This window comes from Podarcis bocagei, assembly GCF_964188305.1.
Source record: "Podarcis bocagei genome assembly, chromosome: 13".
NCBI classification, from domain to species: Eukaryota; Metazoa; Chordata; class Lepidosauria; order Squamata; family Lacertidae; genus Podarcis; species Podarcis bocagei.
The window spans coordinates 2,471,925-2,499,063 of NC_138138.1; the positions used below are offsets into that span (position 1 = coordinate 2,471,925).

The window sequence follows — 27,139 nt, forward strand, 5'->3', positions numbered from 1 at the left end:
TCCTTTTCCTCTCCTCCCCTTTCTCCTCCTCCTCCTCCTCCTCCCCTCCGCCCCTCTTCGGCCTTCTCCCGGGTCTCCCCAGCTCAGCTCGGCTTGCAGAAACGGGAGCTGTCCAGCACGGAGACCTCCTGAAATCCTCGCGCCTCTCCTTCCTCCCACCATGTAAGAGAAATGAGCGAGGGTTCTCCAGCCCTAGCTTCGCAATGGAGGAAGATTTATTCCAGCTAAGACAGCTGCCGTGAGTAACCCGGGGAGGGAGAAGGGCTAGAGCTCTGCTGGGAAGAGGGAGGGGCGGGAAGAATAACCCAGGACCTCCAGGAGAATCGCAAGCCCCCCCAGCCCCCTCCCTGCAGCGAGGTTTCTCTTTCCAAAGGGGGCCATTGGCCTCAAGGTCTCAGGGAAGCCAGCAATTTTCCTTGCTTGCCTACGCAAGAGCCTCGTTTTATGAATGACTGTCACACCTTTTAAATCAAAACCAGGTGAGTATTTTAAAGATTTCAGAAGGAACCATCCAACCCAGCCGATGCTTTTGCAACTAGGGGTGCTAAATATATTCATTCTAGACACCTCCCCACCGGCTTTTCCTTCTAACATGATGCCTCCTTCTGGCATGGGGAGGGGATCTTCCCTCCTCTTAAGACAGAGCTTTGTACTGGGGTCCACCAGGTCTGGTGTTGGACATTCTGAGGCTTGGAGAAGAGGGGCTTTGCATTGCCGCACGGGGGGGGGGGGGAGGGTGCTCACTCCGTGGATATGTGCAGCCAACAGTGACACCCACACAAATGCAGGGGTTAAGGTTTCACTGCCTTCTGCTTCTCTGTGACTGTCTGGCTCTGTTTTTGTGGGGGGGGGGGAGGGAAGATTATTCTTTTTTGCAGTCCAGGCACAGCTCGTGAGAGCAAATAAGATTTCTTCCTTGGCAGTCAGTGAAGACTTCCTTTAAGTATCTTTCAGGCGCTGGTATAATTAGCTCCATTTCGTGGGCATGCGGTTCTGTAGTGCACACAAGAGCACGGCTGTGAAACATTTCAGGAATCAAGACCTCCCTCCCCCACTTCAAGGCAAAGATCAGTAACTGTGCAATCTGAACCATGTCTACTCATAAATAAGTCCTGTTCAATGAATTCAGTGGGGCGGAAGAGCAGATCCACACCTTGCATTTAAAGCAAATGACTACCCCTCCAAATCCTGGGAGCCATAGTTCCCCACTCAGCTGCATTGGCAGAAGCCACAAAGACATGGTGTTGCTAAAAACAAAGGTCAGTTAGCCAGCTTCTTGCATCATGGACTACAATGCTTATGAAGAACTTGTGGATAAAATATGAATGGGCAAAGGGTGACAACCAATAGTAGAAGGAATGCACTACCATCCTCTCCAGTTTCTGGATATGTTGACCAAGGACATTCACTCTTCCAAAGCAACACTACTAATTAGGAACACAGAAAGCTGCCTTCTACTGAGTCAGACCTTTGGTCCACCTAGGGCAGTACTGTCAACACTGACTGCCAGCTGCTCTCCAGGGTTTCAGGGCAGGAGATGTCAGGGATTGAACCTGGGATCTTCTGCATGCAAAACATGTGCCTTGCCATTGAGTCATCATCATCATCATCATCATCATATATTATTTATACCCCACCCATCTGGCTGGGTTTCCCCAGCCACTCTTTGCGGCTTCCAACCAAATATTAAAAACAATACAGCATCAGACATTAAAAACGTCCCTAAACAGGGCCACCTTCAGTTGTCTTTTAAAAGTAAAATAGTTGCTTATTGCCTTGACATCTGCTGGAAGGGCGTTCCACAGGGCGGGCGCCACTACCGAGAAGGCCCTCTGCCTGGTTCCCTGTAGCTTTGCTTCTCGCAATGAGGGAGCCACCAGAAGGCCCTTGGCGCTGGACCTCAGCGTCTGGGCAGAATGATGGGGGTGGAGACGTGCCTTCATGCCTCTCCCCCCATTGCACTCTGGATAATATTGATACAGTGTTGTGTTTCTTTGCAGGGGTAATTCTCAATTTTAGTTGTGTGCTGGCAACCATGAGAGACAGAGAGATAGAGTCTTTTATGTGGTGGCTCCACACCTTTGGACCTGCCTTCTTCCTTGCAGTGCTGTGGGGGCAGCAGCACTTCAGGCATCTTTGGACGAACTTAAAGCCTCATCCTTTTTTATTTGCCTTCCCTGTATAACCTTTTTGCTCAGCTTGCTGCATGGAGGCTGGAATATTACAATGTCCTGGGAATTCTGAGCCTGTTTTTATTTATTTGAATCAGTTTTTATTCTTGGTTCTAGCTTGCTTTATTAATTATTTATTTTTAAAGACTTGTAGTTTTCCTCCCCCCATAATATTCATTATTGATTTTCATTTACATACTCCACATACACATTTTGTATTACATTTTACATTTATATTTGCTCCTAAGGGCCAACTTCCTTCTTTCCTTCCTTCTTCTGGCTTTTTATATCACATCTAAATTTTTCGCATTGTCTTCATCCTTTTTGTATATTATTGATCTTCTTTCGTATTTGTCCATAGAGTGTCTATAGCCAAATAAATCCTCCTGTATATACAATTCTTATTGTCTGTCTGTATTCATTTACAACTACCATTGGTTACATTAATCATATTATACATTTTACTTTTTATTATTTTTTTATCCAGAAATTTTCTTTGTATTTCGCATTATGAGGTTCTACTGGTTTCACTATTTCACCTTATCCTTCCTATGTATGACATAAATTTTCCCCATTCTTTTTTAAATGTTTCATTGCCCTGTTGTCAAATTTCCCCCGTTAATCTAGCTGTTTCTACATATTCCATTACCTTCTGTCACCATTCTTCTACTGTTGGTAATTGCTGTTGTTTCCAAACCTGGGCTAACAACAACTTCGCTGTTGTTGTTGCATATAAGAACAATTTCTGGTCATTCTTAGTAATGTCTTCTCCTACCATTGCCAACAAGAATGTATCTGGCTTTTTCAAGAACATATGTCTAAATATCTTCTTTAATTCATTATATATGTCTTCCCATTGTTGTAAGCAGCTTTGCGTTTTTTTTAACCTTTATAATAAAATAGAATCAAAAGTGGAGTCCGCTAATAACCATTTTCCACTGCATATCGTATCGTCCTCTTTTTATCCTTAAAACTCTATTTATATCCATGGTTCTTTTCACATTGCAAGTGTAATTTCAGTCCTACTAATGGTTTTAGCTGCTTACAGTGTTCTCTCAAGTAAAATTTAAAAAAAAATCCCAGTCCTTGTTAAAAAAAGTAACATCCTGGTTCCCGACTTTTCCAGTCATTTTAGCCATTTAGTCCATCAATTTTGTTGTCCAATCTTCTCTTGTAGGTGTTTTGCCTTTCTTCCATCTTTGGGCTAAGAGTACCTGGGCTGCCGTCATCGCATACATGAGCAGTCTTTTGAAGTCCCTTGGTATCTCTGCACCTAAAATTCCTAATAAAAAGGGTTTTGGTTTTTTAACAAAGGTTATTTAAAAACTCATTGTATATCATTTCCCAATATGCTTTTATCACCTTACAGGTCCACCACATATGATAAAGATGACCTCTTTTTCTTTACATTCCCAGCACGTATTTGAACTAGTCTTATACATTTTTGTTAACTTACTGGGAGTCAAATACCATCTATACATCATCTTCATATAATTTTCTTTCAGTGTTGTACATGCTGTAAATTTTAAGTCCTCTCTCCATAGCTTCTCCCAAGAGGAGAGTTGAATATTGTATCCAAAATCTCTTGCCCATTGTATCATTACCAAGTTAACCTCTTCATCTTTAGTATACCATTCTAACAGCATCTTTTACATTTTAGACAGTGTTTTTACTTTATTTTCCAACAATTCCTTTTCAAACCTTGAGATTTCATTACTGAATCCATTTCTTTTATCCTTTTTAAATGCATCATTTAATTGATGGTATTGTAACCAATCTATTAAAAACTCTCTTATATCTTCAAAATTCTTTAGTTTCAGTTGGTTCTCTACCTCTGTTAACAGTTCTTTATAAGTTACCATTTATTTTTCGCATCCAACTTTTTCCCCACTTTTAGTGGGGAAAGCCACCATGGTGTTTTCTGCACTAACAATTTTTTTATATTTCTCCCATACACCATAAATTGATTTTCTTACCAAATGTGTTAAAAATTATTTATGTACTTTTATCTTTTCACACCATAGATATGCATGCCAACCAAATCTGTTATCATGACCTTCCAAGTCTAGAACAACTTGTAAGCAACTTTCGATGGGCTTTTCCTGGAAAAACAGCACCAGTCCATTATAAAATAATAATAAAAAATGTAGCCTCTCATCAGAACCACCAGTGAAAATTTCAGAACTATCCTGATGTCTTTTATTTTTTGATAAAGTTTGCAAATGGAACTAAATTGGGGGGTGAGGAAGAGGGGTTTGATATTTTCATATTGTCAAGACATTAGTGCCTCAAATTGCTTGCATTTAATTTTAGCCCTAGGAAACAGTTGCAAGGGCCTCAGCACCCAGCTCTAGCTAGCGAACAATGAGAATTTTTTCCAGGGCCAGTTTTATGATGAAGCAAAGCAAAGCAATCACTTTGGGTAGAAAAGATGCTGTTTTCTTGCTTCCTATCTCAAAATGTCAATTTTAAAAAATGAAGTATCATCCATTGTGTTTGCTGACGTGTGTACAGTATATCTAATGCAGTGTTTCCCAACCACTGTTCTGCGGCACACTAGTGTGCCGCGAGATGTTGCCTGGTGTGCCGTGGGAAAAATTAAAAAATTCGAAAGATTTTTTTTTTTAAAGTCAAATTTTTGATTGGGGCGCCGTCACTAGATGACCCCTGGGGTTCCCTCCCTCCCTCCCGCTCTGCGCCTCCCTCCTCCTCCTCCTCCTCCGGGGAGGCCCTTCCTGGCTCTCGGCCAAGGCTTGGCGGCTGCCACTTACTCACTCGCTCGCCCACCCGTCCCTCCATCCCTGCACCCGGCCTCTCCCCCTCCGTCCCCGGCGCGGGGGCTGCCGGGATCCGTAGTCCCCTCGCCCTTGGGCTCCGCGCCCGCGCGGGGTGTGCAAACTACGTTTCCCAGCGTGGCCTGGCGGGCCGGGCGTTTTGTTTGAAGCGCTCTTCTCCTCTCATGGAATGAGCGCAGCGGCGGCGGCCGGGCGGGCAGGGGCTCTTCCGCGCAGACCCCGCGCAGCCTGCCTGCGTCCCCGCGGAGATCGGGCGGCAGGATGGAGCCCGGGGATCCCCGCGGAGGCGGAGCGGCGGAGGCGGAGGCTGCCCCCCAGGTAGGGCTGTGTCGGGGGTTTTTTATTTTTGCAATGCTGCATCCGCGCCGGAGGGGACGCATCGGACCGCGGGGAGACCCCTTGGCGGGCGTGCAAGGCAATGCATGCGTGCAGGCGTTGCATGGAGTGCAGTGCAATGCAATGGCAACGCGGCGCCCTGCATGCATGCATGCAACTTCCACCGGCGCTCCGGACTTGGCAGGTGAGAGGGGTCCCCAGTGGGCGGCAGAGAGAGCCGGGAGGGCGAAGGGGAGCCGGGGGGAGCAGCGCTGCTCCCCAAGCCGAGCCCGGGGGGAAACTTCGGCGTCGTTGCGCCGGGTGTTGGAAGCGGAGGCTGGCGGGGGCCCCTCACCTGCAAAACCTGGTCGCCTCTCATATATTTCGTGCATTGCATTCATCGCCCGCTTTCTCCTCCAAGGAGCTCCTGGGGGCGCGCGTGGTTCTCCCCGTGTTATCCTCGCAACAACAGCGCTGCGAGGTGGGTCAGGCGAGTGGCCCAAGGGAGCACCCAGGGATTGTCCTGGCCAGGTGGGTTGATTTGAACCCTGCTCTCTGCCCGGTCTTCGTCCTCATTTAGCCCCCACATGTGCATGACTGTGCATGACTGAGGTTTTCCCCCCTCGTCTTGGCTATGGTGTGAGTCTGTGCTGTTAATTAATGGGGTTCTGCCTTCGGAGAAGATGAGCCAGCCCTCAAGGAGGTGATTATGTAATTTGCTAGCAATTCATGTCCCTCCCGGCGTGACGCTGCGCGCTGACGTCACGGGGCTGCAATGGTGGTGTGCCTCGAGATTTTTTTCATGAAACAAGTGTGCCTTTGCCCAAAAAAGGTTGGGAAACACTGATCTAATGTGATTTTGCCTCTTTTGCTTTGGGTTGCATTCTATACGTGTCTACTCAAAAGTAAGTCCCACTGAGTTCCGTGGGACTTGCTCCCAGGTATGTGGGCATAGGATAAAGGTGGGCTGGGTAAAGGTATCCCATCATGGATAGGCATGCAGGAGAAATTCAGTTCAGCCGAATCTATGCAATTCACTTTCTGAAACACCATGCAAACTGGGACCATCCTTTGAAATGCAAACTTATCCCAATTTTGCAATGCAGTTCTCTGACCAGACAAGGTTTACATAAATGCATGTACTGGGGGAAAGTGTACATAAAAACAAATATATTTGTGCAAATACAAGAGTGCATTATATTAGGAGAAAATGCTTGCAAAATGTATATGTTGGCCAAAACTGCCTACAAAAATGTGTTTATTTGGAAAAAAACTGCACTAAAATGCTGAAGAATTTTCATGTGGATTACAACTATTATTTTTTGCAAATTTCTGCAGAAATGTGAAGAACTAGATTTAAGATTGGAAAAATGAGAAACTGAGAGAAGGAAAATTGACAGTTCCTTCCATCCCTAGCTATGGGTACTTATTGCAACCTATTAGGTGTCATTCTCTTTTGCAGAAACAAACAGAATTTGGATTCTGTCAGGCTGTCAGGTGTCCTTCACCTTCAAGGAAAATTGCTGTGCATGTTTGTTGTCCAGGAAAATTGCTGTGCACCAGCTACAACTCACAAGGCTGAGCATGAGATCCTTTTTGGATGGGAGATTAATATAAAACTAGGCACAGGTGGAAACATTCACTTCAAGTCTGAAATGCAAGTCCACAAGAAACATTGCTGTGATTTCCAAAGAGAATAAGATGATCTAGGTGTTGCATTATTGTGGAAGACACAAGCAGGGCCCCCAGAAGTTGGGCTCTGATTCCCAGCAGCCTCAGCAGCCAGCATGGCCAATGGCTAAGGGTGTTGGGAGCTCTAGTTTAACAACATCCAAAGGGCCACAGGTTCCTCACCCTTGAGGGAAAGCACTTACGTGATGCACACCTGTTTCTTCTGTACATCCATGCCATGTATTCATTATGGTTCCCACACCACTAGGGTTGTCAAGTTCCGTCGCACAGGGGAAAGTTCACGGTCAGATGAAGATGTCATTTCAGGAGAGCATGAAGTCCAAATTGAGGGTGTCCAGACGCAGTTAGAGGCTGTGGAGCTGGAAGATGGAGGGATGGTGCCAAAGGAGTTTGCAAACCCAACTGATGGTGAGTTGTGTGGACATCTGCCCTCACTCCTGAGGAAGGAGCAAAATGTTAATATGCATTGTGAAAAAAATTAAATACCCCAAAACTTTTCATAGCCTTTCATAACTTCATTTTAACACTGGTCTCTTTCAAGTGGATTGGGGTTGCTGGCCCAAGGACCCCCCTTTTGTCTTTTAGTGGGTATTGCTATTTTTTTTTAGTTACTGTTACATTGTACTATTATATTGTTTTGTTGTTCTAGATACGTTTATGGTGGAAGATGCGGTGGAAGCCATCGGATTTGGCAGGTTCCAGTGGAAACTCTCCATCCTGACAGGCTTAGCATGGGCAAGTAGAGGTTGCTAGAAATAGCAAAGCCAAGGGAGGCCAGGGACAGGGAATGGTTGGCCCACAAACGGCAACTATTTCCCACCTTAATTTTCCTCAGTTTCCCTGGCCTGGATGATGGGAGGCACTGAGCCAGAAGAGACTGGCTTTGGGATATATGGCTTGATTTTAGGCAACTGTTGAGGCACACAGTTGCTCAAAGTCACCAGTACATGCAGTTGCCTGGCTCATTTAAGACTATACAGAACCTTTATTCTCAATAATGATGGAACTTACAGGTGGAGAATACTTTTATTTTTACATGTTTTTATTATTTGCAAAGGGGATCTTTTTATGAGTTAACACTTTATTATCGCTTTGGGCTGTGCTGTGTCTTTGTACTGTTATCCAGGCTGTGAGGCTTTATGATGTACATGGTTGGTTCTTTATTTGCTTTCCTTGTGCTGTGTTTGCACTTTGTTTTTGTTGCTAACAAATCAATTATATATACACATATGAAGGTGAAGAGAAATCTGGTGAGCTGGTGCTCTAACTAATGCCTTCTTCCTTCTTGCCCTTCTAGATGGCTGATGCCATGGAAATGATGATTCTGAGCATCCTTGCACCCCAGCTTCACTGTGAGTGGCGATTACCCACCTGGCAGGTTGCATTGCTAACCTCGGTAGGAAAATACCAGACAGCTCTTGTATTCTGTAAGGTTTTCCACTCGTTAACTGTGGGTTGTTCAAAGAGTCAAAAAACCCTTTCTGTCCAGCAAGCTCACCAGTTTGTGGAACGCCCAAGAGTGTTGAAGGAATCTATTTCTCCCACAAAGACACCTGCGTGTTACAGTCCCTCGCACTGTGGCTTGCTTCACGTTCACCAAATTTCAGCTCTAAACTCTAGCATTGCTTATTGGTGGAGGTTATTCTTCCTTTGGGCAACCTTTTCACTACCCTTGAATTGCAGGAATCTGGGGCTTGGTTAAAGGTGCCTGTTGAGGCTACACACTGTTTTTGCCACGAGGCAAACTCCCTTAGCTTTAATCTCTCTGGAGATAAATCTACAAGGAGTTGGACATGATTGGTAGCTCTATTGTCCACCATATTCCAGTGTAGGGTTGTGCTGATGTTTCCTGAACACAAGTCACATCCACACCACATTTAACGCACACTGCTTCCCACAAAAGCATCATGGGAATTGTAGTTTGTCACCCTGGCTCTTTACCCGGTCCCTTTGACCATTGAGATATCGTTATATTTTAGGACCTACTCTAGTTGTGATAGTAATTTGTTTTAATGCTTTATTTTATATTTCTGTAACCTGCCCTGAGACCTTCCAGTGAAGGGTGGATAATGCATCTCATCATAGTAACAATGATAATGGTGCTGGGAATGGCAGCTTCATGAGGGGCGAACTACAGTCCCCAGGATTCTTTGGAGAAAGCCATGCGTCTTAAAAAGTGTTTTAAATATATGGTGTGGACATGACCACAATGGTGTCATTAAAAGAAAAATGCTTTTACTCACTTTTCATAGCAAATTCCATTACTTGGTGTGTTACAAATTAAAACAAAACTAGATACCTCACCATTCAGATATGAAAAACAAGGCAGATGATTACAACCAGCCAACTAAAAGAAACCTCAAACATGACCCAAACCATTCACCCAAAGGCTGGCAAATAACGGGGCCTTCAGCTGGTGTCAAAAGGTTCTCAGGGCAGGCACCAGTTGTAATCTCAATGCACAGGGGGTTCCAGAGTTGGGGGGCCCCCGGTGGAAAGCCTCTCCCTCCTCCTGGCCTCAACTAAAGAAGACAGAGAGAGCCTCACAGGCAGATCTTCATAAACAGGAAGAGCCTCGCTGTGCTTTGGAAGTCCACAAAGTCGTAGGGTTGTAGAGCTGGAAGGGACATCAAGTCCAAGCAGTGGTTGCAACGGGGTGGTTGGGGGGGCGGTAAGCCCCGGGTTCCATGACTGCGGGGGTGGCAAGAAGTCACCCTGTGGGGGCTTGCGGCGGCGCGCACAGCCATTGCGCTGCTGCAGCTGCATGTGGAGGCTCCTCCGTTCACGGCTGCAGCCACGAGAAGAGGATCCCAGCACCGTCCATATGGCGCTGGAGCAGCGCTGGCTGCAAACTGCTGTACAGCACATGTGCGGCATAACTACTTACAGCTCATGTGTGCAACGCCGCACATGCACTGTATTTGGCGGTTTGCTGCAGCGCTGCTCCAGCGCCGTACGAACAGTGCCAGGCTCCTCTGCTCGTTTGCGGTTGTAGTGGCGATGGAGGGCTCCTGGCACCGTCCATGCGGCGCTGGCAGCAAACCGCTATACAGCGCATGTGCGGTGTCACTATATATGGCGCATGCATTGTACGTAGTGACACCGCACATGCGCCCTCCGTAGTGACGCCCGCCCTGGGTGCCACAGCGCCTTCCTTTGCCCCTGAGTCCAAGGCAGGAATCACAGCTAAAGAATCCCCATTCCACCTCCGTTTAAGTGCCTTGAAGCAGGTTCAGCAGCCAGGACCATCCTTTCAGGGTTGGTGGTTCATTTCCCCCTAAAGAGCCACCCAGGAGAGACGCCAAGAGCCAGGGGCAGCTTCTGAACCAGCTCAGTGGGCAGCCCCACACAGAGTGCATTGCTGTAGTCCAAGAGTGTGTGGATCACTCTGGGAAGGCTCTCTCTGTCCTGAAATGGCCACAGCTGCCAAACCAGATGTGACAGGTAAAAGACACTCATTGGGCTGTATGACTGATTCCATCATGCAGTTAGCAGGTGATTATAACAAAAATCTGTACATAACCCTCCCCATCTAGCCCCAATGTTAGCAGGCCAAATGTTAGCAGGCCAAAGCTCTGAGGTCAGATTTCCCGCACCCCTCTCCCCTAAAAGTGGAAAGATTGATATGAGGAATTTATGATGGATATATCTGTCTCTCACTCCTCACAATATTGCCGTTTTACTGTCAGCCTCTAAGATGCTCTCTGTCAGCCATTATAACAGATCTCCAATACCCTGTGGGATCATCCAAAAATTGGACATTTTGTCAAGTTGTGGCTCAAAATTCAGATATTTGTGTGCCAAATTCTAGTTCTGAGATCTTGCCAAACTTGGGCTAAGAATATTTTCTTCTTCTTCTTCTTTGCTTTCTTTTCTAGATGGTTCTCTCAGAACACTCCCAGTTCAGCCTGTGAATAACAAATATCCTTTCTTTCACTTGATGCAGGTGGTGTTTATGGGAATGATGTTCAGTTCCACACTCTGGGGAAACATTTCAGACCAGTATGGCAGAAAAACAGTAAGTCTCCAGCCTTCCCCTGAAGTATTTGCCAGGCAGAAGTAGTTGCTGCCACCAAACTGAGTGCCACGAAGGCCCTCTGTGGTTAGGCAGTGGGGCTTCAAACCGGGCGGTGTACCTCTCTGCCACTACTCGGGACTAATCTTTCCAAGTCTGACTCGGTTTAAATTCAGTTCACTCCTCCCTTCCACATTCTTGGGTTGTAATTACCTTTCTGCTTTTCTTTTGAGTTACAGCAGGGAACCTGGGGCCACCAGATGATCATGGGACTACAACTCCCATCATCCCTCACTGTAGGTCATACTGGCAGGGGCTGCTGGGAGTTGGTGTCCAACAATATCTGGAGGGCCACAGATTCATTTTCCTTGGTGTAAGATATAGTGGATATTTATTTATTTATTTATTTATTTATTTATTTATTTATTTAGCTATATATGACTAATTGTTTTTTTAAAAAAATAAGAGAGCAGTTTAGAACAGTTGTACATAAAACCATACAATAAAAACCATTTTAAAAAAATGTTTAAATCAGAAATCAGCTAACTATTGTGGCAAGATGCATTCTTAATCGCTGGCATAGGCCTGGAGGAATATATCCCCCCCCCCAGCATGTTGAAACGGAAGGTGCCGGATGAATTTCTAGTGGCAGGGTGTTCCACAGGGCTGGGCCAATGACACTAAATGCTCAGTTTCTCATTGTTGTCAAATGAGTCTCACCAAGTCGGGGAACAACCAACAATGCCCCAAAGTTGTTCAGGGTTTTATAGAGAAACACAAGGGCATGAACCTGGTTTAGTAGTAGATGGGCAGCCAGTGCAGACACTTCAAGAATGGGGTCACATGTTATGTGCCATCTGATAGGCGTATTCTGCGCCAGCTGGAGCTTCTAAACCAGGCCCAAGGGCAGCCCCAGCTAGAGCGCGTTGCAGTAATCCAGTCTTGAGATTGACAACACAGACTTTATGGTTGGCCCTGTAAGAGGAGAATTGCTTTTGAAGTCAGGAAGAAGCTTGTCAGAGAGTATGGCAGTGGTCTTCTTTCAATTTTGTATTTCTTAATCCAATGCAGGGGTTAAAGATCAGTGTGCTCTGGACCTTATACTATGGTATTCTTAGCGGTTTTGCACCCGTTTACAGCTGGATCCTGGTGCTGAGGGGGCTGGTGGGCTTTGGCATCGGAGGAGTCCCTCAGTCGTAAGTCAATATTCCCATTCCTTGCCCCTCCCTTCCTGGTGGTTTTAGTGCTTTAGAGCCAGTGAGGTGTAGTGGTTAAGAGCAGTGGACTCGTAATCTGCGGAACCGGGTTCACTTCCCCGCTCCTCCACCTGCAGCTGCTGGGTGACCTTGGGCCAGTCACACTTCTCTGAAGTGTCTCAGCCCCACTCACCTCACAGAGTGTTTGTTGTGGGGGAGGAAGGGAAAGGAGAATGTTAGCCGCTTTGAGACTCCTGAAGGGGAGCGATCAAGCGGGATATCAAATCCACACTCCTCTTCTTCTTTTTCTTCAGTTGAAAAGCTGAGTATGTCCCAAACTTCTTTTGCATTTAGTAATTGCCTTCCATCTTCCCCACCCCAAAGTATTATGACCATCTTCAAATATCTAAAGGAGCTCAGCTAAACTGCAAAGCACTTCCGTTTGGGAAGCCCAACCTTTTCAGCTGCTTACATTTAGCAGTGTGGATCCATGTGCCTCTGGGAAGGCAAACGTGGCCCAGACAAGGGCAGAATTCAGAGATGAAAATGGCAGAAATAATTGGCGGGGCAGGAGAGACCAGTCCTGAATAAGGCATGAGCTCCTGAACTGGGAGGATGAGTTGTGCCCCTGGAATGACTCCAGGCCTGCTTTGCTCTGGTCAGGAGAAGCACTTTGACTTCCTTCCTTCTCCCCATTCATTGGACCTGTGAACATGGATCCTCTGCCCCACAGGTGGGCTGTTTCAAAGCAACCTGAGCAGGTCTTTAATCAATGGCTAGTGGGCTTCCTTCATCGGCACCAGCATCCACTTGGAAATAAAGCCAGCCCCCACCCCCACCCCTCAAGTTTTTTCAAGAGCCAGAACAAAATCAAACCAAAGCTTTCAGAACCATTACAGAGTGATGAATTTCCAAACCACAAATCCATGGGGAAACCACCAGTTTTGGACCCTGGACTCCACTATATCAGCTGCCAAGCACTGAGTTTTCCCAAGTCTGCCAAGCGATCCTTAGCAAGGGAATCTTATTAATGCCATTTGATTCAAACATGTTGGCTCTGCTACTGGGATATGTTCCTTTTTCTGAGGATTTGTGTGATATATTTTTCCTTTGCATATTACGTTTACTGAAGACATTTTTATATCACATTTAGAAGTCATCTGCCTCCCCAAAATAGATAATTTATATTTATAATATTTTGTGTGGTTGTGGTGTGTAGGTATATCAGCTGTTTGGCCAGGGCAAATAAAGTTGTATTAAGTTCTTCCCGTGTCAGTTCATCAGGCCATCAGATTTCCAAACGCACACCCCCTCTGTGTGTTCCTTGTGACTTTGCCTCCTCTCTTTCCTTTCTCTCCAGGGTGACGCTGTATGCAGAATTCCTCCCAATGAAATCTAGAGCAAAATGCATTTTGTTAATTGAGGTAGGTGGAAAAACAAAGAGGCGCGAGGCTGTTGGCAGGAAAGGGGTTACCATTCTGCTCCAAAATGCAAGGCCATCCCAGGACAGAGAGCATCCCAAGCGAAGGTTCAGATGTGATCAGGAGATCAGTGGGAGCTCCTTCCTTCAAAGCCTTTCCTGGGGTGGGGGCCCTCAACCCGTTGCTGCTGTGGTTCATGCTTTCAACCTTCCCACAACTGGGGCTTTCCAGATGTTTTAGCCTCTGGCCCCATCAGTCGCAGTGAGCACAGTGAACTGTCAGGGATATTTTCAATATGATTTTTAAAAAATCTATTTATTTGTTTAAACAAGAAATACATTTAAATAGCACACAATAACAAAGTGTTATGGAGCTTCAGGGGGCAAGGTTTCCTGGGTGCCCCATACTTTATGAAATTAGTAAATGTGGGGTTTGATCAATAGATTTAGCAAGGCCTAGAACATAAGTCTAGCCAGCATCCTCATGAGATTGGCTAGTAGTAGTAGTAGTAGTAGTAGTAGTAGTAGTGGTTGTAGTAGTAATAATAATAATAATAATAATAATAATACCCCACCCATCTGGCTGGGTTTCCCTAGCCACTCTGGGCGGTTTCCAACAGAATATTAAAAACACAATAAAACATCAAACATTAAAAACTTCCCTGAACAGGGCTGCCTTCAAATGTCTTCTAAAAGTCTGGTAGTTGTTTTTCTCTTTGACATCTGACGGGAGGGTGTTCCACATGGCGCAGGTGGTTCTGTTAGACTGCGAACCACCTGCTGCTGTTTTCTGCAGATGCAATAGAGGCGGTGAAGAAGGTTCTCTTTGCCATCGCTATCGTCACTTGGTAGGCTCAAAGTTGAGCTGTAACCCGTGTCTGGTCAGATTCAGAATGAGTTTTCTGCCACTGGTGCTTTAGCCATCTCAGCGATTGTTTCCTCGCCCTCAGCTCCGGTGAAAACCATGGGGCTGTCGGGGCTCCATGCAATCGGAGAGGGCGCTTCAGAGCCTGACAGTCAATAGCCCTGCTTAACTCCACATTCCAGCGGGCCACCAGGGAATAATAATAATAATAATAATAATAATAATAATAATAATAATAATAATAATAATAATAATAATTTATTATTTATACCCTGCCCATCTGGCTGGGTTTCCCTAGCCACTCTGGGCGGCTTCCAACAAAACACTAAAATACAATAACGTATTAAACATTAAAATCTTCCCAAAACAGGGCTGCCTTCAGATGTCTTCTAAAAGTTTGGTAGTTATAGTGGTACCTCAGGTTAAGGACTTAATTTGTTCCGGAGGTCCGTTCTTAACCTGAAACTGTTCTTAACCTGAAGCACCACTTTAACTAATGGGGCCTCCTGCTGCCAGAGCACGATTTCTGTTCTCATCCTGAAGCAAAGCTCTTAACCTGAAGCACTATTTCTGGGTTAGCGGAGTCTGTAACCTGAAGCGTATGTAACCTGAAGCGTATGTAACCCGAGGTACCACTGCATTTTTCTCTTTGACATCTGGTGGGAGGGCATTCCACAGGGAGGGTGCCACTACCGAGAAGGCCCTCTGCCTGGTTCCCTGTAACTTGGCTTCTCGCAGTGAGGGAACCGCCAGAAGGCCCTCAGTGCTGGACCTCAGTGTCCGGTAGAACGATGGAGGTGGAGACGCTCCTTCAGGTATACTGGACAGAGGCTGTTTAGGGCTTTAAAGGTAAGTCCCAACACTTTGAATTGTGCTCGGAAATGTATTGGGAGCCAATGTAGGTCTTTCAAGACTAGTGTTATGTGGTCTCCCAGTCACCAGTCTAGCTGCCGCATTCTGGATTAGTTGTTGTTTCCGGGTCACCTTCAAAGGTAGTCCCACATAGAGTGTATTGCAGTAGTCAAAGTGAGAGATAACTAGAGCATGCACCACTCTGGCGAGACAGTCCGGGGGCAGGGAGGGTCTCAGCCTGCGTACCAGGTGGAGTTGGTAGACAGCTGCCTTGGACACAAAATGGACCTGTGCCTCCATGGACAGCTGTGAGTCCAAAATGACTCCCAGGCTGCGCACCTGGTCCTTCAGGGGCACAGTTACCCCATTCATGACCAGGGAGTCCTCCACACCTGCCTGCCTCCTGTCGCCCCAAAACAGTACTTCTGTCTTGTCAGGATTCAACCTCAATCTGTTAGCCGCCATCCATCAGCTGAGAGGCCATCAACAATGAGATAAAACACCCCCTACCACTCTCTGGAAACCATTTTGGATTCATTAAGTGAGAGGTACTGAAAGAGGTGCCATCAAAGAAGAAAATGGGATAGTGAGTCCTCACCCTGACAATGCCAGGTCCCCTCCCAGCTGTGTGTTAGTTGGCAAATGTCAATATCATTGTTGGGAGGGGGGTTGCCAGGGTTACAGGGGCATGATGGCACTGCAGAGAGGAAATGCCCTTTTTGCATGAGGCTGGGGTTGTGTTTTAGCAAAGGTTTTTTGTGGGGAGAAGGGTGAAGCTAACAGATAGACCAGCTGTGTGGAGGAAATAGAGATGGTGTTTTGGCTACCTTTGAATACAATGCTGCGCCACTGTAGGGAGCAAGCCCCTCTTGAAAGGCGATGCTCCTCAGTCAAGTGCAAAGACCCTTGGAATCTCTCAGCAGAGATTGGGGTGGGGGGTAAGAAAAGAAAAACTGCAAAACTGAATGAAAGTTAAAATTAAGCATACCTGCAAATGTGGGTTATTTTGTTCACATTCCCTGGAAAAAAAAATTAATAATATTGGTGTTGGGGTAGTAACATTTTTTAAAAGGTTATGCTTTATTTATAAATATCAAGATATTGTCTTTGAGGTCTTATGACAGTGCCGCTTAAAGCTGAAAGCTTACTAAGTATTCCAAATGCCTGCTCTTCAGGCAAGGGCCAAGAACAGAGATTTATTGTTATTCACCTGTTGCGATGGGGCTGACATCTCCAAACCCGCTTCCGTCCTTCCACACGGGCAGGTCTTCTGGGCCATTGGGACTGTCTTTGAGGTTCTCCTGGCGGTGTTCGTGATGCCCACCCTGGGTTGGCGCTGGCTGCTCATCCTTTCGGCGGCCCCCCTTCTGCTCTTTGCCATCTTGTGTTTCGTAGGTATTCCTTCTGGCTTCCCAAAGTCTTGGGGAGGGAGGGGGGACACGGCTTCAGATTAGTCCTGTCCATTTGGTTGGTCTCCTGCCTTTGGACAGAAAGTGATTGTAAGAAATCAATATTTTAGTGTGGCAGCACACACACTTGACATCAGGCAGACGCTTTCACTGTACTCTTTTTGACACCTGCCAAAAACGTTTTTTGGGTGGGGTGAGACTATCCAGATATATACACTATTGACAAGTGTTTTAATCAGGCTTTCAGCTTGTTGGGGTTTTTCTAAATGTTTTAGATAGTGGTTTTTTTAAAAAAATGAACTGATAATTTCATGTTTTGTTCTTTTTTTGTAAACCATTTTGAGGTGTATTTTTTTGCAATCAATCAGTATATAATTTTTATGAAATGAATAAAATAAATTTATCATACCTTTACAGTGGTTACCAGAAAGTGCGCGATACGATGTGCTATCTGGGAATCAGGAGAAAGCCTTTGCCACTTTGAAGCGGATAGCGACTGAGAATGGTGCTCCAATGCCTCTGGGGAAACTGATCATCTCCAGGCAGGTGAGTGCAGGCAGACCGGCACCCCTCGGGGTGGGACTAGATGACCTTTGGGAGCCTTCCAACTCTGCCATTCTAGGGTTCTATGAAACAACCACCCCAAAATCCAGCAAGCTTCAACAAAAGTGTGCATGGATCACTTGGCCCAGACCTGGGATTATTTATTTTCTTCATTTGTCTGCAAGATTTGTATCTCACTTCATTAAAATGTCTGAGATGTCTTACAATAAATAATATGTACAACATCAGTAAAAAATATTAAAATAACATATGAAAACTAGCTAAAATAAAAGTGTATTTGCTGTAAGCAGGGGAGGGGAGGCAGGCATATTATGGGTGCCACCTCTGAAAAGGCCCCATCTCAGGTACTCAGCTGGGCCATATCCACGCCCTGCACATAAAGTGCTATGATACCAAACAGTTATGGCTCCCCGCAAAGAATTATGGGAACTGTAGTTTGTTACAGGTGCTGAGAGTTGTAGAAGCCTCCCTTCCCCTCCCAGAGCCACAATTGCCAGAGTTCCTTGAGAAGAGGGACTGGTTGTTAAACCACTCTGGGAATTGCAGCTCTGAGAGGGGAATCAAGGATTCCTTGGGCAAAGCAACATTGATTTAAAGTGGTATCATAGTGTTTTAAATGTATGGTGTGAATGTGGCGCTGCTAATTTCTGACAGCGGGGAAGCTGCCACAGGGACTCATCAGATGAATGAGGAATGCCAGGCAAACTCCTAAGAAATCCATGGTGCCCCCCCCCCTTTGGCCGATGTTTTCTGACAGCACCCAGCTTCCCTATATCTATGTATATGTTTGTTTCCAAACAGGAAGACAGAGGGAAGATGAGGGACCTCTTCACCCCCCAGTTTAGATGGACAACACTCCTGCTTTGGTTTATATGGTAAGAGGAAGATAGAGAAGATTCAGGGTCAGCCTGCCTCTCTGAGATTTATTTATTTTATTTATTAGACCTACTGTATATAACCTCCTTTCATCATGGGATCTGGTGGCCTGAGGGCAAGTTGGCACATTAGTCGGGTGGCCCTGTGGCTTGGTTTGCGCCCTCGGGGCACAGATCTGGCAGCTTTATAGAGTCAGGCGGGATCTCAATTGGCTTCTCAAGCCCCACAATCCCTGCTGGATCTGACCAATGCAGTACCACCACCTGGCCACCTGACATGGGGGCGCTGCAATGCCTGGCTCCTTTTGCCAACATCCCTGATGCAATGAGAGACTGGGGCAGCCGAGGTGGGGGGAAACTCACATGCAAAAGGGGGAATGCACTCTTTAAAAGTGCAAGAGACGAGGCTGTACCTGATTAAAGACATCCTAGTTCATCCATCACATATGCTCTAGTCAATTAACTGATTAATGCAAATGCTTAAATAGCCAGAGGTGTAAATTAGTGCACCCCACTTATTCTGCTGATTAAAACTTGTGCAGTTAAATTCATATTTCTTTAACTGAGCAACAGCCCCACTGCAACAAAAGTGTTTCCCTTTAGTGTGAAAGAGAAAAATAGGAGAGCCCTTGAAAGCTAATTTTGTAAGTGCTTGTGTTAAAATTGATCAGGACCCCTCTCTTTTTTTGGTCAAAAACATTAAAAGTGCAGCCCAAGGAAAAGGGAATTTAGCAGATGCTGTTTGCTAAATGCTGGCCTGCAGGTTCCTTCTTCGACACGGTCAATGCGTTAAACAAGAGGCCAAGGGAATGGGACAGATTCACGGAGGAGGCATCAGTGGCTCTGAGCCGCAATGGCTATGCTCTGCCTCCAAAGCCTCTGCAGGCAGCTTTGCTTCTGCACAGCAGCTGCTGGAAGCCCCGGGAGGCCGGAGGGCTCTTGTGCTCCTGTTCTGCTCCCTGCTTTCCCACAGGAAACTGGCTGACCACTGCAAGAACAAGATGCCGGACTAAATGGGCCTGATCCAGCAGGCTCTGCTTATCTTCTTATGTTCAGAGGACTATTGACTGAATTTATGACACTAGATTTGTACTGTGGCAAGCTAACTGCGAATTACGATGCGGACCAAGGTTGGCCCTGGCCACCCCAGCCGACTGTGAGCTTGAACCTAGCTGCACTGTGTGCACACATGCACAATCCCCTTTCCCCCCTTGGATCCTGAGCCTGCAGCCCCTCCCCACCCCAGATTCAGGGCCATGCCATGTTCCTTTCCAATCCACCTGCCTGCCTGCAACGCTCTCTCTGCTTCTCTTCACTCCAGGTTCTCCAATGCCTTTTCTTATTACGGCTTAGTTTTACTAACCACGGAGCTCTTTCAAGCAGGAGACCTCTGCAGCTGTGAGTACAACAGGCAGGGAGTTCCAGAGGGCGGCTGCTGCCAGACTAAAATACCATTTTCTTGCAAACGCTGTCACAGTTCCAGCTCCTTTGATCCAAGTGGTCAAGTGGGCATACATAGGGAGAGGGGATCTCGCAGGTGACACTCACAACTCGGTGGTTCACCTCGCAACTTAAAATTGCAGCAGGGGCACGCCAGGCCCAAAGGTGCATGCGCGCATGGGTGTGTGTGTGTGCTGGAACAATTTCTTAAATTATCACATATTCACCCTCCTCCTCCTCTTGCTTCATCTAAGTATCCAGCAAGAGAAAAGCAGTGAAGGCCAAGTGCAGCCTGGCATGTGAATACCTGACTGAAAAGGACTACATCGACCTGCTGTGGACCACTCTCTCCGAGTTCCCAGGTAGACTGCTGGGAAATTAAAGGCTCCGATTAGCCGAGTGGGAAAACTTGCACATTCGTTCAGAATCTAATTAAAACTATGTAGCTTAATTAATTCAACAAAACTGATGAATGTGATCCAGTGACACCAGCTATTCCAAGTCATACCAGCACCCCTGCCTCCTTCTGCTCCCCTAGGAAATCCCACCCTCGCCTCCAGGGGGTGGGCAGTATCACCCACTTAGGGAACTGCTGGTGTCGACCATGCTGAGCAAGTTGGACTAATGATCTGACTCAATATAAGACAAATTCCTTTGTTTCTGGATTTGTATATCGTTCTTATGGTTAAAGTCTCAGCAATTCTCTTTCTCTCTCTGTTGCTGTAAACTGCCTTGAACATGTGCCAGAGAAACACCAGTTTTTTAAAGAAAGAAAGAAACAAGCAAGCAAGCGACCCACTAGATTTCATGCCTGTGCACTAGTCCTATGGATGTTCAGAGCGCACACTAACCCCGACCTCAGAATTGCCTCCATGACCCATCTGAATTGGGCGCTGCACAGCAGCCAGAGAGGCAGGGAAGGCTTTGAAAATAAGTTCAGAAAAGTTGCTAGCCAGAACAAACAAATCCACAAGCCCATTACCCCAGAAGAGCTTATGTTAGTCATTTATGGCCTGAACATAAAAAAGCAACAGCTTCCATAACTGCTGCTCTGCCTGCTTGACATGAAGGCTGTGGCAATGAACCACGCACGAGCAGAGAGCTACGCACAAGCCTGCTTCAATCAGTAACATCCTTCTCCTCCTCCTCCTCCTCCAGGTGTTCTAGTGACCTTATGGGTTATTGATCGGATTGGGCGTAAGAAGACAATGGCCCTCTGCTTCTTTGTCTTTGCATTTTGCAGCCTCCTACTCTTTCTCTGCGTTGGAAGGTGAGCAAAGTGATCCAGACTGGCTGGTGGGGGGAACCCACCCAACCCGGCAAATGCTCAAAGTTGTGCTACAAATGCTTTTACCTAACTGTGTGGAGGTTCTCCATACTGGTGTGAGGAGCAGGTAGTCTGCACACCTGCAAATTCTGAACTTTCAGGCAAACCTGGAGCAAAGTATTTCAGAGGTTCCACATGGGGGATACAGAAAGAGTATTATTCGTGGTAAAGGGAAGGTTGCAGACCAGTACAAAGAATTTAAATGGTAGCTTAATGATGCTTCTGCCCTCCACTTCCCATTTTTGGTCTTCCAAGAGACCACAGGAAAGACTAAGGATGGTCCTTAGCCTGGGTGACTCTGCTCTGCCTCCACAGTCAGAGGCAGAAATGCTTCTGAATCCCAGTTGCTGGAGGGGAGAGTCCTCCTGTGCCTGGGTCCCGCTTGTGGGTTTCCCGTTGGGGCACCTGGCTGGCCACTGCGAGAACAGACCCTTAGGCCTGATCCAGCAGAAGGCTGTTATTGTTACACACCACCCCCATCTGCACAAATGGTGCGAGATCTCAGGGTTGGAGGCATGCTTACCAGGGGCTGTGTTCCCTTTTGGGACAATGAGGCACAGCAGAGACTGCAGTGTCTTCATGATATAGGGTTTTATTTACGCTGACATACAACCTGCACCTAGATGCAGTGGTGTAGCTGGGGGCGGGAACTGGAATTATGGGGAAGGGAATTTAGGGGAATGGAATTTAGGGGAATCTGAACCCCAACAGACCCATAACATCATGTTCTTATGATACAGCAGTACAATGAGTGCGTCCGGTCAAAATGTACCAGCATCTTCTCAAAACAAAAACTCTGTCCTTCTGTCCTTACAGGAAAGTTCTCACTGTGTTATTGTTCATTGCAAGGGCTTTTATTTCGGGAGGATTTCAAGCCGCCTACGTTTACACCCCTGAGGTAAGAAAACGAGAAGCCAAATATTCTGTGAGGAGGGGGCTTGCCCGGGACCAGGATTTGGGGCCAGCCTGAGCAAAGGAGCATCAGTAGCAAGGAGGTCCTGATGGGGTGGGGCAGGAGCATCGTGGTTGGCATGGAAGAGCAAGGCAGAGACTGTGAAACCAAGCCCCCGTAGAGTCTCTGGGATCTCTCCGTTTCCATGGAGCACATGGGAAAGAGAGGCTTGTGCTGCTGCCTCCAGAGGGCTTGCTGCGGTCGTTGTGTTGTCTCTTTCATGACAATCCCTTGCAGTTCCGTGTAATTTTAGGGTTGTGGGGGGCCCAGAATGCACTGCAGATTCTGAGTAAACATTAGGAAAGACTTTCTGATAGTAAGGGCTGATGGACACCTCAGGAGGTGGTGGACTCTCCTTCCATGGAGGTTTTGAAGGAGAGGTTGGGATTCTTGAGCTGAGATTCCTGCATTGCAGGGGGTTGGACTAGATGACCCTTGGGGTCACTTCCAACTCTACAATTCTACAATCCTATGATTCATGAGATCCAGTAAGTACCTCCTCAGTTGGCAGCCACCTCCACCTTTCCCGCTTGCCCAGTGGAACATGGAATGTGTGTGGTGATCCCAGGATCTCCTGTTGTGTTTTTATTAGCATATGGAACCTGCACACCCTTCTCAGCCATTAGCACCAGCCTTGAACATCTGCTTTTGACCTGGAGGAATCCCTGCCCCCAAATCTCAAATGCTTGAGGGCAGTATGTGTTGGCCCATTGCTTGGGGGCTGCTTTCTGCATATGACCAGAGGCATCCTTTCCCTCCACTGCCCCTTATCACCTTTCTGGTGACTATTCAGAGATCCAGAGAAGTGAGGCATGTAGAATCATAGATTCATAGAGTTGGAAAAGACCCCACGGGTCATCTAGTCCAACCCCTTGCAGTGCAGGAATCTCAGCGCAAGATGTCCCCATGTGCCAATGCACGTATGAATTTCTCCTTAGGTTTACCCCACAGCCACTCGTGCTCTGGGTCTCGGGACCTGTAGCGGGGTAGCCAGAGTCGGCGCACTCATCACACCATTTATCGCTCAGGTAACAGTGTGTTAAATTCATTCCTTGATCAAGGTGGGTATTTCAGAATGTCCTGGGGTTGCTAGTTAGGGTCCTGGGATGAGGATTTTGGAGGGGAGAGAGAGCTGGGTTGTTGCTACACAGAGGCATAGAGTTTGGACGTTAAATTCTGCATTTGCTAGGCCTGTTTTTGCATCCTGAACCTTATTCCTAAGAATTCCAGGTCCCCTGTGTGCTAAAGGGGAACCTGTGCTACTATGTGCAGCTGCCCCCCATCAAGTAAATAAATAAGAAAACTAACTGACCAATTGCATCACAGATAACTCAGTTCTGCCCCCCTAACATAAAGCCTGCCCCCCCAATTAATCCATGCCCACAGGCATTTGGGTGGCCCCTGTGAGAAGATGTTGCTGGGCCTGATGGGCCCTTGGCCCAAACCAGAAGCCTCTTCTTATGCTCTTTAACATTCAGCTCATCTACTCCAACCCTTAATGGTGAACCCAAGCAACTCGTATGTGCAGAGCTCTCTGACCCTGAGAGTTGACTCAGAGGCCCTTCTGTGTCTGCCTTTGCTGACTCCCCCCCCCCCTCTAGGTGATGCTGGAGTCCTCTGTCTATTTGACGCTGATAGTCTACAGCGGCTGCTGCATCCTGGCCGGTCTCGCTTCTTGCTTGCTGCCCATCGAAACCAAAGGCCGTGGCCTGCAGGAGTCCACCCACAGGGAATGGGGGCAGGAGATGTTTGGGCGCGGAGTCCCACACTCAAACTCTGGGTCTCAGGGGTGATGACGCGACGCGCTGGCCCAGCCACAAGGTCGTCCAAGGAGTTTCCGCCCCTCCAGCTCTGGCACCCGAGAAGCAGAATGTCTTGTCACTGCCGTGTGTGTCCAAAAGCAAGAACGCTCCACCTGTGTCCTGGGCGCCTTTTTCACTCGCACCCATCACTGTCCACTTGTGCAAGGAGAGGTATTAAATCTGGAGAGTGAACGTGCGGGAGAGAGTTTCGGGGGAGAAATGTGATGCAGCCAGGGAGGAAGAGAAATGGGAGCCTTTGCCAAACTGTCTGCCCCTTCGTGTGGTTGATGACAAACAAGCTTAGTTTCTTGACGCCAAGTGCTCCATGCCAAGCAGGCAGATCGATGGACAGGATTTGGCTCTGCACAAATGCCCTCAATGCCAGGAAGTGGGCTTGCAGATCTGTGGCCCAGATCCCAGTGCAGCCCTCCATCAGTCTCATGCACTTGTGAATTAATCACTTGCCTTGCACTCCCATCAACATCCACGAACGACCATCAGCCTTTGAGAGCCTCTTTGCCAGAGAGGTTCTGAGTCTTAAAGAGCAGCTGGGAACTTCAGCAAATGCTGCTCTGAGAGCTCTTCTACTAACCACAAAGAAACAAAGAAACCCACCACTTTGCTTGCCCTAGAGGTGAAGTCTTCAAACAGGGCCATGCATTTGGGCTGTTGTGCGCAAGCAGTCCTCATGGCAGCGCAGAAAGGGGCAGCTGAAGGACTGAAAGGATGTTCCTAAGAGGAACATTTAAGCATCTGAGGCTTTTTCGTTTAGAAACATGGCAACTTGAGGGGAGGGCAGGAGAGAGTTTTATGAGATTATGGGTGGGGTGGATAAATTCAATAGCGAAAAGTTTCTCTCATAATATTTAAACTCAGGATCATCCAGAGAAACTGGGGGGCAGCAGATTCAGCACAGACAAAGGAAATTCATTCCTTAATTTAAAGACTTTGTTGATTTATGGGTTATATGGCTTCTGGCAAATTCATGAAAGAGGCTATTTGTCCTGATGACCTCATAGAACCTCCAGTTTCAGGAACAGTCTATGCCACCCAAAACAATTAGCTGGGGTGAACAAGAGCAGTGGAGAGGCTGTTGGCTTCAAGGCAAATTTGTGGGCTTCCCAGAGGCATCTGGCTGGCCCCTGTGGAACAAAGGAACGCTGGTCTACACAGATCTTTCCATTCACCCATCAGAACAGGAAGCAGAATTTCATTTTCTTGGAGTTCATTTCCCTGTCAGTAAAGCCAGTGAGAACCTGCTATTGTGATTCCAGGTGTGTATGCATTCAGAAATACATGCTATGGCTCTCTCCGTTGTGTCCCAGCCCCTGTAACACTTTGCTGGGGCTGTTTCTGCAGTTGTCTGGTCAGTCAGAGTGATCCAAGGAAAGTCAAGGAGCCCATGCATGATGGGGATGGAGTTTGGCCTCTATGCTTAATCCCTCATCTTGGAATTTTGAACAATGGAAAAAGTAGGAGTCCTTGCTCTCCAGGAAATGGGTTCCTCGGCCCAATTCATTTCATACTCCAAGATTTAGAAAACTCCCAAAATGAACAGGGCTGGAAACACATTGAATAAAACTACCCTATAAGGAGAAGCAGGTACAAATAAGAGCCCTGCTGAATTGGGCAAATGTCCATTCAGCCCAGCATCCTGCCTCTGTCAGTGGGCAGCCCATAACTGCTAGGAAGCAGGACATGAAGGCAACTGCTCTCCCTGCTGTTTCCCCTCCCTGCTTGATGTTGCAGAGGTAAATTGCCTCCAGACAAGGTGGTGCCATTTAGTTGTCATCCATAGCCATTGATAAGTGTATCCCATGTGAATTTGTAGGTGCTTATTTGCATGTGAAAAGGGCTGTTAAGGATTGCAAGGAACATCCACTGACATCAGGGTCCCTTCCAACTCTACAATTCTATGATCAGATGGACTTCAAGAGGCAGAATCCATGAAGATGGTCTGCATTTGTGCAGCTGTGCTGTGCCTGTTTCTGTGTGGGTGGTTCTAATCCTACTAATGGGGTTTTTTTGAAGTCCAAGAGGACTTGTAGGGTGGAAATACATTGTGCAGCTTTCCCTTTCCCTGCTGCAGCCAACCTGAAGCTCTTGACCCTCATCTGGTCCCAGAGGCCTTTTGACCTGGGGCTTCTCATTTGGGGGAGAGTCGTCCCCCCCAACACACATTAAAAGCTTCATAGGCTAGAGCCAGTGTATGGCCCTTTAACTGCCTGCCTCAGGCAGGACATATGATATCATGGTGGCTGCTGAATTCACAATATCTGTATGACAAAACCAACCTTCTTTGAATTAGGTATGCTTCTGCTTTATTCAGTCCTATGGAAAAGTATACTGTCACAAATTTTGTTTAACAGAGATGGCCATCAACGTGGGGGTTGTTCTGTTTGAATCCATAAGATTTCGCTTCGGTAACAGAAACCAAGATTTAATTTAGTAAAAGCTCTTGACTCTTACGGAAATCTGTGTTGTTGTCTTTTCTGGAAAACTGATTCTCTATATAAAATCTGGCATTGATGCCTTAGGCCTACAAAGTCCTGGAAACCATTAAAATATAAAAAAATCACCAATGTAAAAATATCACTTGGAACTGAACTTAATTGTGTGTTCAGAGTTCTGTTGGTTGTCCAGTTTGTTGATGTGCAAAGCTATTGTGGAGGAAAAGTGATTCTTTCCATACTCTGTGATGAATGGTCTTTGTGTATTGCTCAATGCTTGCTGGAATTGGGGTGGGGGGAGAACACCTGAATGTCTCTACTGCGTTATGTACAGTTTCTAAACTAGGTGTGCATTCATGTTGAAAATAAGACTTCTGTAAAACTGCGCTTGTTGTACTCAATTTTTGTTTCTCTGTTAATGATGCAAAATCAGATGATTTGATTCCACACTGGATATTTTATGTTGAATAAATGAATAGTTTCTACAATAGTGAGCTTTATGGGAGCTTTTGTGGCTACTCTGTGCCCAAAATGTGGGCCACCTCTCCTCCCTAGGTTTTCAGGACACACCATTCTCAAAAAGCCTATTTATGTCACCCAGCATGGATGGACTTGAACCACAAACCACCCAAGAACTGGTGGTGTAGCCCTTCCTCTCATTTACTAGCTGTTCGTCTTTCCCCCATCCCTCTCAACAATGACCAGACATTTCCTTCTCCTGCCCCATTAAGTGTGGGGTGTCCACAGGCCATGTGCTTTGTGGTTAACTCCCCAGGTTAATTCTCAGCATCTCTAGTTAAAATGCCCTCAGGGAGCAGAGTTGGCCAAGAGCTGAGGTCTAGGGGAAGCCCTGTCAGGTTCCATTTTTAACTCCAAGGTTAAGCAGGTAGCCCTGGCCTGATGTAGAGAGTAGCCTCATGAGATGATGGAACAACCTGGCAGCCAAGTTTAGGCACAACAAGGTGCTGCTTCAGGAGGACCACGTTTAGGGGCTTATCC

General features: G+C 46.7%; 1 protein-coding gene and 1 long non-coding RNA gene across 3 annotated transcripts; one reads left to right on the forward strand and one right to left on the reverse strand.

Moving 5' to 3' along the window:
* Nucleotides 1-38: 38 nt before the first annotated feature.
* On the forward strand, nucleotides 39-26,628 carry SVOP (SV2 related protein). 2 transcript variants are annotated; one of them, XM_081168544.1, is made up of 16 exons: nucleotides 39-238; nucleotides 7,221-7,381; nucleotides 7,623-7,708; nucleotides 8,271-8,369; nucleotides 10,920-10,991; nucleotides 12,060-12,184; nucleotides 13,545-13,608; nucleotides 16,587-16,712; nucleotides 17,148-17,276; nucleotides 18,096-18,169; nucleotides 19,491-19,567; nucleotides 19,864-19,971; nucleotides 20,768-20,879; nucleotides 21,753-21,834; nucleotides 22,827-22,916; nucleotides 23,490-26,628. In XM_081168544.1, the coding sequence occupies exons 1-16, from the start codon at nucleotides 204-206 to the stop codon at nucleotides 23,679-23,681; spliced, it is 1,632 nt and encodes a 543-aa protein (XP_081024670.1). In that variant the 5' UTR covers nucleotides 39-203; the 3' UTR covers nucleotides 23,682-26,628. The 2 variants fall into 2 exon arrangements, with proteins under 2 accessions (XP_081024670.1, XP_081024669.1); XM_081168543.1 differs by lacking the exon at nucleotides 39-238 and having other exon boundaries at nucleotides 6,145-7,381.
* LOC308572514 lies at nucleotides 1,512-7,272 on the reverse strand. Its single transcript, XR_014001792.1, has 2 exons — nucleotides 7,167-7,272; nucleotides 1,512-3,453 (listed from the first exon to the last, which is right to left on the reverse strand). It is a non-coding gene; the product is annotated as an uncharacterized lncRNA (long non-coding RNA).
* Nucleotides 26,629-27,139: the final 511 nt, after the last annotated feature.

Bases quoted from the DNA above. Each gene is read 5' to 3' on its own strand.
- SVOP (XM_081168543.1), top strand. From the start codon at position 7,159: ATGCACACCTGTTTCTTCTGTACATCCATGCCATGTATTCATTATGGT. The intron at 7,382-7,622 runs GTGAGTTGTGTG...TTGTTGTTCTAG, and splicing joins GTTTGCAAACCCAACTGATG to ATACGTTTATGGTGGAAGAT. The intron at 19,568-19,863 runs GTGAGTACAACA...GCTTCATCTAAG, and splicing joins AGCAGGAGACCTCTGCAGCT to TATCCAGCAAGAGAAAAGCA.